Below are 14,308 nucleotides of genomic sequence, written 5' to 3'. Positions count from 1 at the left end.
TATGCCCAATGTGATTTCTCTTCAACATAAAATTATCTTCTTCAAGTTCTGAATTGTTGAAAGATACAGAATCAATATTGTAATTAAAATTATAATTTATGTAACATGTTGCAACTCACTAAGACATCAGTATGCTTAATGCTCTTTTTCAGTCTTCTTGATCACTAATCCAGTTTTTGTTGCTTTTTTTCTGAGAATTAGGTATCTATGCTTATTGATAGAATATTGACAATCCGCAACATATTATCACTAGTCAACCAGTAATGCTGATGTAATATACAGTTATTATGGGTCATTACCATACATTCAAAAAAAGATTCCATAATTTAATTGAAATCTGCTGTTCAAATAAACTATAATTGTTCAAGTTTATAATGTTCTTCGCTAATTTTATTTGATTGCTCCCATTTGCTTTTTTTATTGAACAATTTGCCAGTATATTTTAGTGTGTTAATTTTAATTATTTTATAGTAATTACTATTACCTACTATTTGTTTTTTCATATAGGACTATGATTTGTCATTTTTTTTTGATGCATAGTTAAATTATAAGTATGCACTTTAAAATTGGCAAAATAACCATAAAAATTGGGTTCATGAATAAAAACAGCTAGTATAGTTCAACTGCCAGTTGAACTTATATGTTTGACAATTCAGTGGTTAGCCTTTAAAAGAATAAAAATTAATAAGCCCTGAAATACCAGATATAAATTTACAGTTTTGAGCTTTTTCTATTTGCATGTTTAAAATGTAATTGTATTCAGTTTGGAAACTTAACTAGTAAAATTATTGAAGTTTCAGTAGGTATGGTTCCCTCCATCAATAATCTATTTAGCTGTTTCTTTTATCTTCAAAGGTGACCAATAAACTACTGCAAAATAGAATATTGATAGTGGAAACTATACATACTGGATATCATTTATATACAGTATGATATAAATGATATCCAGTATGTATATATAAACTATATAAACAGAAAGTATATATTACAGTTGATGGAATAAAACTAAACAGTGGATTTTGTTGAATTATCCAAAACATCAAATAACTACTTTCTGTCTTATAAATAAGTAAATTATTTGTTGATTTGCTAATTCTAGCACAAATAATTCTCATAATTGAGGTTGCACTTTTGTATTTTTATATTCCCTGTTTCACCAGGATCTTCTGAACTATATATTCTTGTACTTATATATTCTGTAACGTATTGTCATTATAATAGCAAAATGGGACAAATAAGAAAGAGATTATGTATAAAAAATCCGTTATTATGCCAATTATTTATTCAAAAAAACATAGAAACAATTATTCTACTATATATTATCTACTAGTATAATAATAATTATCTACTAGGCTTCTGACACCTTGGAAAGCTATGGGTTCAAGCAAATAATTATTAGCAATACAAGGTCTGGCACATGTCTCGACAATATCTTTATTAATTTTGGGATAGATTCTTTTGTATCTGAACATTGTTGATGCTGGAATATCTGATCATCTTGGTCCGGAAATCGACCCACCCATTAGTGCCAATATCAATAGTAGGGTGAGTGCCTGTAAAGGGTATGTTGAGCATTAACGCAAAGAGGTATGTCTGTATTCTTTGATAGAGTCTCTTTGTGTGACTGGGATTTTGTGTCAGATGTTGATGTGGATGTTGGTGAGTGTTTCAGGGACTTTATGGAAAATTTGGAGGAGGCCTACATTCAGTCCTTTCCAGAAAGAACATATAAAATTAGATCTGATCAAACTTGTGGTATGACCTGGTTTGATGCTAACCTAAAATCAATGTGTTCCTTACTTGTTAACTTCAAATTAATTAAAGGAACTATCCCTTTTGTAATTGATGTAACTTTGAAACATTTAATATTTTGGCACAAAAACGATTTTTTTTTTTTTTTTGATAATAAAAGTTTTGATTTGATTTTGATTAATGTATAGAAAAAATTTAGTTGCACCTACATATTAAAAAAATCCGATTCTCTTTATTGTTCATTAAAAACTTTAAATCTAAAAGATAATATTTTAATTTGCAGAAGGGTGAAAAAGTCGGGCACAATGGATGACGCACATATGAAAACAGTGGAAGAGGTGTTAAATTATTTTAATGCTGATCCAGAACGAGGACTGTCAATTGATCAAGTAAAAAGGAATCAAGAAAAATATGGCCCTAATGGTAAGTTTTATTTGAAATCCAATTGTCAGAGTGATATTATGCATTTACAAATTTAAAGTAATTATGTATACAAAAAAAACTACGACGATCGATTTAATATGTTGGTCGACGTTTCGATCATCGACTATGAGATCATCCTTAAGACTCTAAAAGATTATAATGGGTAAATTTTCGCCCACACCCCACAGTAAAATTCATAATAAATACTCAATTAAAAGTCAGTTTTCTTTAGTCTAATTTAAGTATTTTTGATTGTTTGTTGATTTTGGATTGATTGATTAAACTAGAAAAAACAAATTTCTAACATTGTTTAAGTTTAAAAATCAAAAGGCTACAACAGATAATACAAGAAACATTCTCTCAAAATGAAAAGACTGCATATACACTGGTATATATTGTAGATCGTTGTCGTTAATAATAATAGCTTTTATAGAAGCACTCAAACATTTTTCACAAGAACTAGAAGGCATGAATTAAGTCTATTGTAGGAATTAAATCTAATTTTATATCTTTAAATAAATACATAAATAGTTAAAAAAAAATTGTCTGCCATGACAATACACCAAATAAGAAATTTACCATTTCCTGGAATTGGCAACATACAAGATAAATTCCTTTGGCTATTAGAATATTCAAGTAGACATGAGCTAGTGGTTCTATATTTGTAAATGCAAGCAGCCAAAGTTTATGTTTGTATCTGGAATAGACACACATACACTTAATAGTTTGCCAGCAGATTCCTGTCTATTGTAGCTATGTCCCATTCGCACAGTGAATATTTTTAAATAGAATAGTCTATTAGTAGTTGCGATTGTGTACATTTAAATTTATGCACGTGCGTCAATGTAATAAATAACTGCTCCTATTTATTTTATTTAAAACTAGTTTAAAAACGTAAAATTTCTTAATCCTAAATTTTAAAAAATGAACCTATAAAACATAATAGATTATATCTCTTACACGTAAAATCGATTAAATCCTAATCAAAGTAAACTTTGGCGGACTTAACAAAACAACGATTACCGCTGCTTTGTGGGGTTTAGTGCAAAACCTTTTACTTCTAATTAAATTTTTAATAAAGCAGATTTGCGTAACTACTGACGTATCTATATATTACTCGAAACCAGAAACATATGACGACAAAACTACTTATTCAGGAATTTTTATATTTAAAGAATTGACGTAGTCGATATGCATCACTAAGTTTTTCATCATCATTTAATTTTCAACTAAATAATTAGGTCTTACTATATTGAGTATAACATGCTTTGTTTATAAAGTTACTCTTATCAGTCAGTATTGTGGTATTGAAATTATTCCATCTCTATTAAGTATAATATACCCTTATCTCATTTACCCACCACTTCGCATCCTCCTAATTTTGTATTGGAAATGTATACAAATGATTTCTAGCAAGGTTGCAGAGATTTAGCTTTTGTTAGTTCAAATGGTATTTCATCCTCTGACATTTTATTACTTCAGTGGCATCGCATTTGAAATTTATTGCTTTGAATTCGCCAGTTTAAAGAGTATGGATTGAGCCGATTTTATCGGAACTGCAGTTAAAGTCACATGCAGTTGATTAATGGCTTTTTCAAATTGGTCATTCTGGAAATCCTAGGCTTTATTAATATTTCATTACAATAAATTATCTAAATTTATATAATATTCACAACAAAAAAAATACCAACAACATGGTCAAAATTCAATTCAAAAATAAAATATATGTTTATAGGTAACCTTTTATTTAATGGCAATAGACACAACCTCAGATTTATTAATACACCACAGTCCCAGTTGTGAAATTGGCCAGCCATAAAATAAATGTCTTGTTTTATTTAGTTATATCTGAGAAAAGGTGGTTTATTTTTCTTTCTATATTTACTTTGGTCAGTTAAGAAAGAGAATAGAACAGAAAAGTTTTTTTTCAGTTGGAAATCTTGAAAGTGTTCAATTTTGTATTTATTTTTTTTATAGTAAATGAATTGCCAATAAATGTTTTGCATCTGGCACCCATTCCTTATCTTCCAGGAAGGACGAACTAATCAATAATTATTAGCAAAATAGACTTTTTGCTAATAATGCATTACGAAATACATATCCATTACAACCAAATTAAATAATAAGCAATGTAAATTGTATTGCAGTTGGGTATTTGCTTTTTGAAAATTGGCACCCTTTTAAAAAACAATGAATTTTGAGTTTGTTTTTGGGTATGTCAAATTTTGGTGGATAAAAGTACAATATATATATGTTTTATCTGAATATATATATATATTCAATGTCTTATTCAATATATATATATCTATGACACACTTATAATATATATGTATATTATAAGTGTGTTAAGCAATACATTTTCTTTAACTGGTAACCAATTTAAAGCTTGCAACCTTTTTTTGATAGAACTCAATCATGGGTATAATAATGATATCTAATACTGCTTAAAAGTACCTGCTTTCTTGTTTTTTCAGTTCAAAAATACTTTATTAATAAAAAAAATTACACATTTTTATCAACAAACTCTTTGCTATACTTGATTACCATTATCAAGGTAATCAAGTATAGCAACTTATGAAAGTAATTGACCATCTTGTTATATCATAAATAGTCCGGCAAAACTAATCGGTTTACAAGGGCTATTTCTAGGCAGTTGAGTTTGTTCGACAGTCTTGATTTTATAAAAACTTAAACAACAAGAACAACTCCCTAGATCTGATAGGGTACAGAAACTCTGTTAAATTAATTGATAAAAGAAAAGAAAACCTATCAGGTTGGCTTCGTGGATTCTCTGTATGGTCAGTTGTCTCAGTCACACTCACTCACTCAGAAGTAAAACACACTATATCAACTTAAATAGGGTGTTATTAACAATGGACCCAAATAAAGAAATATATATCAAAACCATATATAGAATTACATAACAAAGCATAAAACTGAATTGTTTTAATTAATATAATTATAACATTAATATAATTTAAGTTTAAAAATAATTATTTATATACATTTTATAGTATTATATAAGTTTTATAGTATAATAATTTATTTATAACTTAGCTGTATTTTAATGAAGAATAAAATACAACTACCTAGCTAAAATGTTTAAAATATATTATTAGAGCAATTAAATTCAAAATTTAAATAATAAACTAAGAAACCAAAAGAGGTATTATAGTCACATGTAATGTAACAAACGACAACAGCGGAAAGGCTTGGGAGTACCTCATACCATGTCCTAATAGAACTCTTCTAAATTGTAGTGTTTTATGAGAAGTAATTTTCTGAGTCTACAGTGAAACTTTTTTAGAGTATTTATCTATTTTACGCTGGTCGGCAGGTGATTGTACATTTTACGACCCTTGTATATAAGAGATTTCTTAACCAAGCTAGTGTTAGAATAGGTAGAAGGAAATTGTGGTTTTGATAATTACTATAAAAAGGAGTGGGAGCCTGAAGCCTGCAGCGATTTTTAAAAAGAAGAGTGGATGTCTCCAGAATAAAAAGAGATGTAAGAGCTAGACTTTTTTGAGTTGCAAAATGTGGCCGACAATAATCTCTCTGCAGTGCTTTCTTCTGGAGAACAAAAAGCACAAGTCCACACTTTAGTGTAGTTCAAAGTGAATATTTTGTGCTAGTGTGGTCTTATTTCCTCCCTGACAAGTCTAATAGCCAAACAGCCAGATGAGAGTTTCTTACTTAAAGTTAAAATATGGCCTTCAAAATTCAGCTCATCATCAATTAGCATGCCAAGAAACTTAGTCATTGATGTATCTGCAAGAGCATCTTAGTCTAACTTTAGCTCTTCAACATGCAGAGAAGGTTAAATTTAATACTCTCTAACATGAAGAGCAATCATTAAATTAAATGCAATGTCCCATTTGCAAATGAAGACATATATTGTCCATCTCTGGAACTTTCATTGACATGCAACTTTCTAGATAAAACAGAAAAAAGCATTCAAAATTCATTTTTGTGTGACTTAACAAAGGGCGATTTCTTCTTACTATACAGGCTCATAAAGAGCAGTGAGTTGAAGGACTGCGCTGATGTGAATGTATGTATGCAGCTATTCTAGGAAAAACTATATGTCTGTATTGATGAACGAATACCCTAGAAACATTAATCAAAAATATCCAGAACTTCAAACAGATATCCTAAATTCTTTACTCTCATAGACAAATAGATGCATGTAATAAAACTGTTTCCAATTCTTCAGTTGTAGATGAATATAAGACATTGAGAAGAGAGATTAAATTGTTGGGTAGTAAGGAAGCATTTATTAAAAAAAAAATGTGCAGACAAACCACATAATTTCTAGTTTTTTATTAAATCTCATAAGGTAAATTAATTAACACTCCATTAGAAGTATCTTATAAAAACGAAAATGTAACTGGTTGTCTGGCTATTACAAACCCATTTGCGCAATGCTTTGGCTCTCTTTTTCAAAACTCAAATAGTCTGGATTCACTCAATAACTATTATTGGAGGATTTCTCCTATTCAAAGATTACGGTTAAAGATGTTCTTCAGAGTATTAAAAAACTAAAACCCAAAAAGGCCACTGGTAAAGACAATATTCCAGTATACATTTTTAAAGGATGCACAGAAGCTCTTGCAATGCCTCTTAGTTTCATTTTCAACCTTGAGTAGGGAATGTTAGATAATTTGAAACATTTAGTTGTTACTCATATTTAAATCTGGAAATGTCGCTCAGGTAGAGATTTATTATATATATATATATATATATATATATATATATATATATATATATATATATAATTGTATTATATTAATGAGTTTGTCTCTCTTAAAATCTCTGAACTTTTCACCATTTTTGCTAATAATACCTAACCTAATACCAATATTCTGTAAAAACAGTGATCTGCCAAAACTTGTAGCAATTATAGTAAACAATTTGAAACTTATTAAAGAATGCTTTTACGTTCTTTATCGCTAATCGCCTTTGCGTAAATTTGAGAAAAACTCACATTGTTGGAAGTTTATTTATTTATTTATACTTCTTTAAAAAACAAAATCCATTCGTAATTATATTAAAAGAGTGCTTACTATCAATATTACTAATAATCGTTACACCTATACCTATGCCTACAATTAAAGTAAATAATTATTAAAAGAGAAAATATTCCATATCTAAACTAAAATTGAAAAATTAAAAAAGCAAAAAAAAGAAAGTAACAAATTAACATTTCAGACTACACAGTTAAGCAAATAAAAATATTGAAATAAAACAACAAATATTATTAAAAGACTAGAAATTCCTTTTCAAAAGTTAATTTAATTTGTTTGATATATAAAAGTTTTTTACACATTACATTATTATACTCTTCTAACATTTTGTTTATTGGCGAACAATTAGTTTTATTGGTGGAAAATAAGCCAAAGTTATTTATTCTTAATTGTATCTTTGGAACATAAATATTATATTATTTATGAAAAAACTTTTTGTATGCTGGTCCAGTAATGATCTGATAGTACTCCTTGAATTTTAAATTTTGTTGGAAATGTACTCTTAGATATTTACAACTATTTTCCCTACCAATCATAGAGCCAGCAATTTCATCCTGATTTTCCAAAAAATTTGTCTTTTAAGTAATTGCAAAAGAGTATCATTTGGAAGTATTGAGTACCATTTTATTATCTTTAAACCATTGACATACCAAGTCTTAGTCAGATTGCAGCTTTTGTGAATCTTGCAGTGATAATATTTCCAGAAATAATCTAAATTCATCAGCATATATCAAACTTTTTGCATACTTGACATGTAAATAATTAATAAATATAGCAAAGAGAACAGGGCTCAAATTACTTCATTGTCGGACCCCTGATGTTGATGTAAAACTTTTAGACAAACTGTTCTCCACTTTAATTTGATTTAACCTATTAGAGAGATGCGATTTTAGGAACACACAGGCCTTTCTACTAAAGTTAAATTAGATGAGTTTTTTGATTTTTCTTCATCTATTTGATTTTTCTTATTAACTGCCTCTGCTTCAGAGCTTAGACACAATAGACTTTCCAGGTGATAATCCATGCTAATTTGGACAGAACATATCACCAATGAAATGCAAAATGTCATTATAAAGCAAATTTTCAAAAATTTTAGAAATGGAGTTAGTGTCCCTCTCAGGCTGTGCTGACTGGCTGTTACATAATTCAACCATTTGAAAACAAGTCCATTTGTTCCTAGAATTTTTAGTTACATAATTAAACGTCTTTGATTTACATTTTGAAAAGCCCTTTGCAGGTCTCAAAAGATAACAGCAGTGGTCAACTTCTTATCAATATTTTCTTCCAGTCACCCAACACATTCTGTACAGCAGTTGTTCTTAATCATGAAGAAGTGTTCCTGGAAAATTTATTTAAAATATTGAGGATCTTGATATTTTCATAGAAAAAATTTGATGTTCTTAAGAGTTTTAGAAAAAAAAGAGCAATTCTTAGCAAATAGTTTCGTATCAGAATAAATTGGCGATTTCTTATTTAATGTTAGCATTCAGGGCATGTGCAAATATGTAAATACTTCCTCTCTAATGCAGTGTTTACTCCCCACGGTAAGTACTGCCTTAGAGAGGAAGAGGCAGTTTCACTTATTGAGAATGTAATACCAGAGCTAAAATCAAATTTTTTAGGTAATCTAGTAATAAAATACGTATATATTTGTCTAGAGATCACGCAATTTTCGGAAGTAAAGGAATAAATAAGATATCTATGGAAGGATAAGTACTAGAGATGTATGGAGACACACTGGGATAAGACCTTTCAGGCTTCCAATTAATAATCTTTTTTTTTGTTACTTAAAAAAAGATTAGCAAATTTTTCAAGACGCCCTCAATGCATCGAAATATCAGTCAATATTTCAATGCATTGAAAAGTCAGGGTTGTCTCAACCATGCACTTTTAAATCCTAGTTATATCCTATCTTTTGCTGAATGAAGCAATCAAGTGAAGGACTACAATAAACATGTTGAGACTTAGACATTTCGCAACTCATTTGGCTCAAAACTTGTTTTGTTGTGACTCTGGTAAACTTTATGATTAAATGGAGCCAAATCGATTTTTTTCCCCATTATTTTCATCATTACGTCTACGAATAAATCACTTAACTCTCACATGAAAATGTTGTTGTTTCACTTTAATAAGGTTACTATTTTTGTATTTTATGACCCTAGTAAATAGAAGGCTTTGACATAAATTACGCCACCTAATGGGATACTATTTTGAAACATTAAAAATTGTTTTTTTTTAGATAAATACGTTAATTTTGTTCATTACTGAAAGTAAAAACGTCTCCCTACAGTTACACAGCCATTGGTACATTAAAATTATACGATTTTCTCGATTTATTACTTAGCCAGATGCCAAATTCTACACTGCAATGATTTATTGGTGATTTGATTGAAACCTGACAGAATATGCACGATATAGTCGAAAGTTGTAAACACTAGTTGATTTATGACGTGTCTGAATTGATAGTTTGGTAAATAACTGTGGATTATATAAATACAAATTCTTAGTTACAGTTAAGAATTTACAATCAGGATGGATTAAATAAGTTAAAAAATAATCGATTATTGGAATAGTGGAGAGAGAAATTTAACATGTTTGCATGTATACAGAGGGTGATTCAAAATCCCTTAAGTTTAATGATTCTGGTAGAAATTTAAGACACCATTCTAACATATAACCTACTACTTGTAAATGCATAGTATTCATTATTGTCATGTATACCTACAGTACTATAAAAATTAACTTTTTTCTTCTATTTTCAGAACTTCCTGCGGAAGAAGGTGAGTAAATCCTACAAAACACGATTCATCAAAAAAATAATTTCGGTTCTGACTTCCAATAAAAGCTGTTAATAACTATTAGCCAAGTAGCTTTTAATTACGCCTATGTTTAAACGAAGTGGTAACAAGGCATAGGTTAATTTAATTAAGGCTTGTTGCCTAATCAGATGAGTTAATTAATATCTAATTTTAAAAATCATACATTGTATTTAAATGGATTACTTGTCACATAGACAATTTTAGTTATTGCGTTTTAATAGTTTCGTAAAACCAAGGATGAATATGAATTTTTTTGGCGCTTTTTAACTTTTTAATAAAATTGCTGTGCACTACTCGAGTTTTTAATATCATCAGTTGTACTTCCTAAACGAAAATATTTAATTGAGAGCCACGCTTTCAGTCAAGGCGAACTTTAACAGCTTTTAAATTTACACATTACTCGGTTTATTTTTAGTGAATCGCGGTTAGAGAAAATATAAAAAATTGCGATTTAGGAGCCATAAAAGAAAAACCGACGTTGTTTATTCAAAAGTTAATAATATCCGCACTTTATGAAGTTGTACTTTTATTAGGCGCGGGGTGGTCAGGTTTTATTGACAGATCAAACATGAAGATCTTTTTATATTTATAAGAACAACACTTTAATTCTTAATATGCAATGCACAGTATAAAAAAAAATCATTATTACGAATCTATGCGGATAATTACACATGTAATTCCTGCATTAGAAAAATATATTTTTTATATTTTTTAAAATTTTGCCCCAAGAGATACAGCCCCCACCGACGTCAGGCGCTTACTAAAATAAAATTAAAAATAATCGAGCTCGAACTTCGAACATCAGCGTACTGCAACATCTCGCCTATTAGGAACTTTATATGTATAGTGATTCGTTCGCCAATCTGTATATGCTAGGCAGAATTTAAATTTATCTGCAAAAACAAAGTGATAACAAAAGTCTTCATTCTCTTTAATCTGAATATATTTCACACAGTAAGGTATAAAAAGAAGGAAGAATGAAATAATAGGGTAGGTATGCCCAACTTAGTTCCTTCTATGTCAGCCTCCTAAGCTACTTTTTAATTATCGCTATTTTGCTTTAATAACCGGTTTATTAACTAGAAAGAAAATCAATACCCCAGCAAATTGGGGGTTGGGAAAATTATTCTTGGAGTTGAAATGCGGTTGGTTTTGATTATATTTGGAACCCTTAAGAGATCGAAAAATGTGCTAAGACACATTGTAGAGGAACAAAATATGCTTTACAATATTTGGCTTCAACTGGGACTCTAATATTTGTATCTTTTAATGTTCAAATTCACCTGTCAGAAAATTCTAGGGATATAAAAAATCAATTTCCGATCAAGTTCGATGAAATTAAAATGATTTTTCCAACGTAATTTGTATCAACAAAAAAGTATACACTTCAAAGCAAATCCGCCTACCTTATTTCTAATTTAACTCTAATTATATCGGTTCGTTTTTTGTATTATGAAAAAAATAGGTTTATGAAAAATGTACTAAATAAATTGTTTTATTATAAACAAAAAAGTTGTGTTCCTTTCATTGAATGAATTTTCCATTTCACTATTAAATATGTATTTATCGCACGTTACAAACAACAGATATCGTCCCCCATACAAAGGTAAATATTAGCATATGAATTGTATGGTCTTTTAATTAACATCGGCCGGAATCCGTAGTTCATTACTTTATTGAAATGGATTAACGCAGCTGATAAGAACATATGGAACTATAGTTTTGTGAGAAAACATGGCCTTGACCTTCAACCTCATGAAAACCTATAAAGCTATTTGACGATAACACGTTTTATAATTATTATTGCAATAGTTAAAAGTAATGTTTCACATGATGATTTTACCGAATGCATCGCGTTAAAAATCTAAATATGCGATACGTTGCCTTAACTCATCCGATGACAGTCGGATATATGTTCCATTAAACAAACGCCAGTCAATTTTTTTCTATTCCGATTGCAAGCTGCAACGTGATGAACCGTGCAGTATCTGTATACAAATGTTAAAATAGCACATCTGGTTAGGAGCTATATAAATAAAGTGCAAAACTAAAATAAAATTGGGAAAACTCATTTGAATGTTCATCTTCGAAAATAGAATTAGCGTCAAGGAAAACCGAGCACTTGGCTGCTTTAGCCTTATAAATTTTTCATGAAAAAACCAATCCAAGTAAAATTTCTCGAGGCAAACTGGCACAACAACGAAAATTCTTATAAAGCATCCCGGGAAAGTTTTCGTCTTTTAAAATGACAAAGTTGTCCCTGAGGCAATCGGGTCAAGAGCGCTTATAACGTCAGCCCATTATAGCACGGTTGCCTCTTCACGTCTCTTCATGAGAAAATTGCTGCCTCGTGAAGTTGTTACCGACAAATAAAAGTTACAATCAAATAATGAACTTTTTAATGGTTCCTATTATTTTGTGCTGTTTCTAGATAAGCTCTATTAGTATATACAGGGAGAATTGTTAAGTTTACTTCGAGAAAGTTGAACCAATAAAGTAATTTGAGAAGAATATATTAGGTAGGCGTTCTAAATCAGTTAGCTGATCTATACTGTTAGTCCATTAAAATTTAGTCACCTCCGAGATTTTGGATTATACCGGGTGGTGCGTCGCCGAGGGACATAGGAAATCCCATGTAAATTTTAAGCGGGTCAATTATTGGCTTCCCTGTACATTTTACAGAAAAAATGTAAGATAACTTTTTGAAAAGACCAATCTGGCAAACCCTCGTGCAAAGTGTGGAAAAATAAAATAAAATACAATAACTTTTTTTTTAAATAGTAGAGAATTACATAAAAACATCAATTAATCAAATGTTCAAACAACCCCCCATTAACAGCTAAACAGTATCCTAACCGATCATAAAATTCAATTCTAACGTTCCTAAGTTGATATTGGGAAATTTTATTACATTCTAACGAAATAGCGATTTGTAGCTGGTTTAGATTCTCATATTTTACACTTTTATAAATGACACTTTAAATGACCCCACAAAAAGAAGTCATTCGGTGAAAGATCCTGGCTGTCCAAAGTATCCGGTACCGTGGACCAATAATATTGCCGTTAAAAACATTTTCCAAGCACTCTCTAAACATACGGCCATTATGGGCCGGGCAACCATAAATTTGGTACCAGATCATTTGATCTTCCTGAACAACTTCTTCCAAGGCGGGTCCAATTTGATTTTAAAATAAGTCCAAATAGGTTTCAGCTGTTAGGTTATAGTCCATAAAAAAGGGTCCAATGATATGGTGTCCGATAATTCCCACGAATACATTTTTTTAGGGATATTGTGTCCGAGTATGAACAAAGCGATGTTAATTTTCTTGGCTCCAATACCGGCAATTCTGAACATTTGGTTCATTGTTGAGGGTAAATGTACATTCCTCTATAAAACAAATATTTCTTAAAAAATGCCTATCATTATTTGCTCTTTCCATCATTTCAAAACAAAATGCCATTCTTCGCTCTTTATCTCCTTCCTGCAGCTCTTGATGTTTTTCGAATTTATACGAATAATATTTGTGTTTTTTTAAAGTGCGCAATACCGTTGTATGATGTTTATTTACCTCTTGCCCAAGAACCCTCGTACTAACCATCTTGTTTTCCTCCACACTCAGTAGAATAATAAGATCTCGGTTCTCTCTTTCTTCGGCTCTATTTTCGATATCCTGAGTTGAACATTTACAATTATTTATTACAGTACCTTTGGACTTATTGACAATACGTTTAATAGTTGAAATGGACGGAATGGGCTCATCAAATATCGACGGTCACTGATTTATTGACACTTTTCTTCACGTCAGTGACAATATTCGTTTTACTGGTGGCCGTTTAGTTTTACCTGAACCGAAAATTTGCTAATTTTGCATTTACATTTAATTGCATAATTCAAGATTCGCTTATTAAAATTTTTTGAAACTTTGCACAAGGGTTTGCCAGATTGGTCTCTTCAGAAAGCTGTCTTACATTTTTTCTATAAAATGTACAGGGAAGCCAATAATTGATCCCCTTAAAATTTACACAGGTTTTTCTATGTTCCGCTCGGCGACGCACCACCCGGTATGTTATTCTAAGCGCAAAAATAACATCTTCAAAGCAAAAAAAAATTAAAATTATTAACATTCTTATTCCGAAAACCGCTTCTAAAAAAATTTGAACCACAAAATTTTGCCACACCGCTGGCAAATGCTGAAACGGCTTTATGTTTACATTCGGCATTTGTGAAGTTCTGTTTTTTTTTTAGGTTTTCGGTGAAAAAGGAAAATGGTTGAGTCATTTAACTGT

The 14,308-nt window shown here is 30.2% G+C and overlaps 1 protein-coding gene across 3 annotated transcripts in view; it reads left to right on the top strand.

Annotated features, from left to right (window-relative positions):
- LOC126742447 (calcium-transporting ATPase sarcoplasmic/endoplasmic reticulum type) overlaps positions 1-14,308 on the top strand; it is an 82,832-nt gene that overhangs the window by 9,520 nt on the left and 59,004 nt on the right. For all 3 annotated transcript variants that reach the window (XM_050449096.1, XM_050449094.1, XM_050449095.1), the window contains exons 2-3: positions 2,036-2,175; positions 9,965-9,982. In XM_050449096.1, coding sequence (XP_050305053.1) covers positions 2,058-2,175; positions 9,965-9,982 — 136 coding nt within the window. In that variant the 5' untranslated portion in view covers positions 2,036-2,057. The remainder of the gene's footprint in view (positions 1-2,035; positions 2,176-9,964; positions 9,983-14,308) is intronic.

The sequence above is a fragment of the Anthonomus grandis genome, chromosome 11 (genome assembly GCF_022605725.1).
Source record: "Anthonomus grandis grandis chromosome 11, icAntGran1.3, whole genome shotgun sequence".
Classification (NCBI taxonomy): Eukaryota; Metazoa; Arthropoda; class Insecta; order Coleoptera; family Curculionidae; genus Anthonomus; species Anthonomus grandis.
This window is presented reverse-complemented; position numbering and strand designations above follow the sequence as displayed.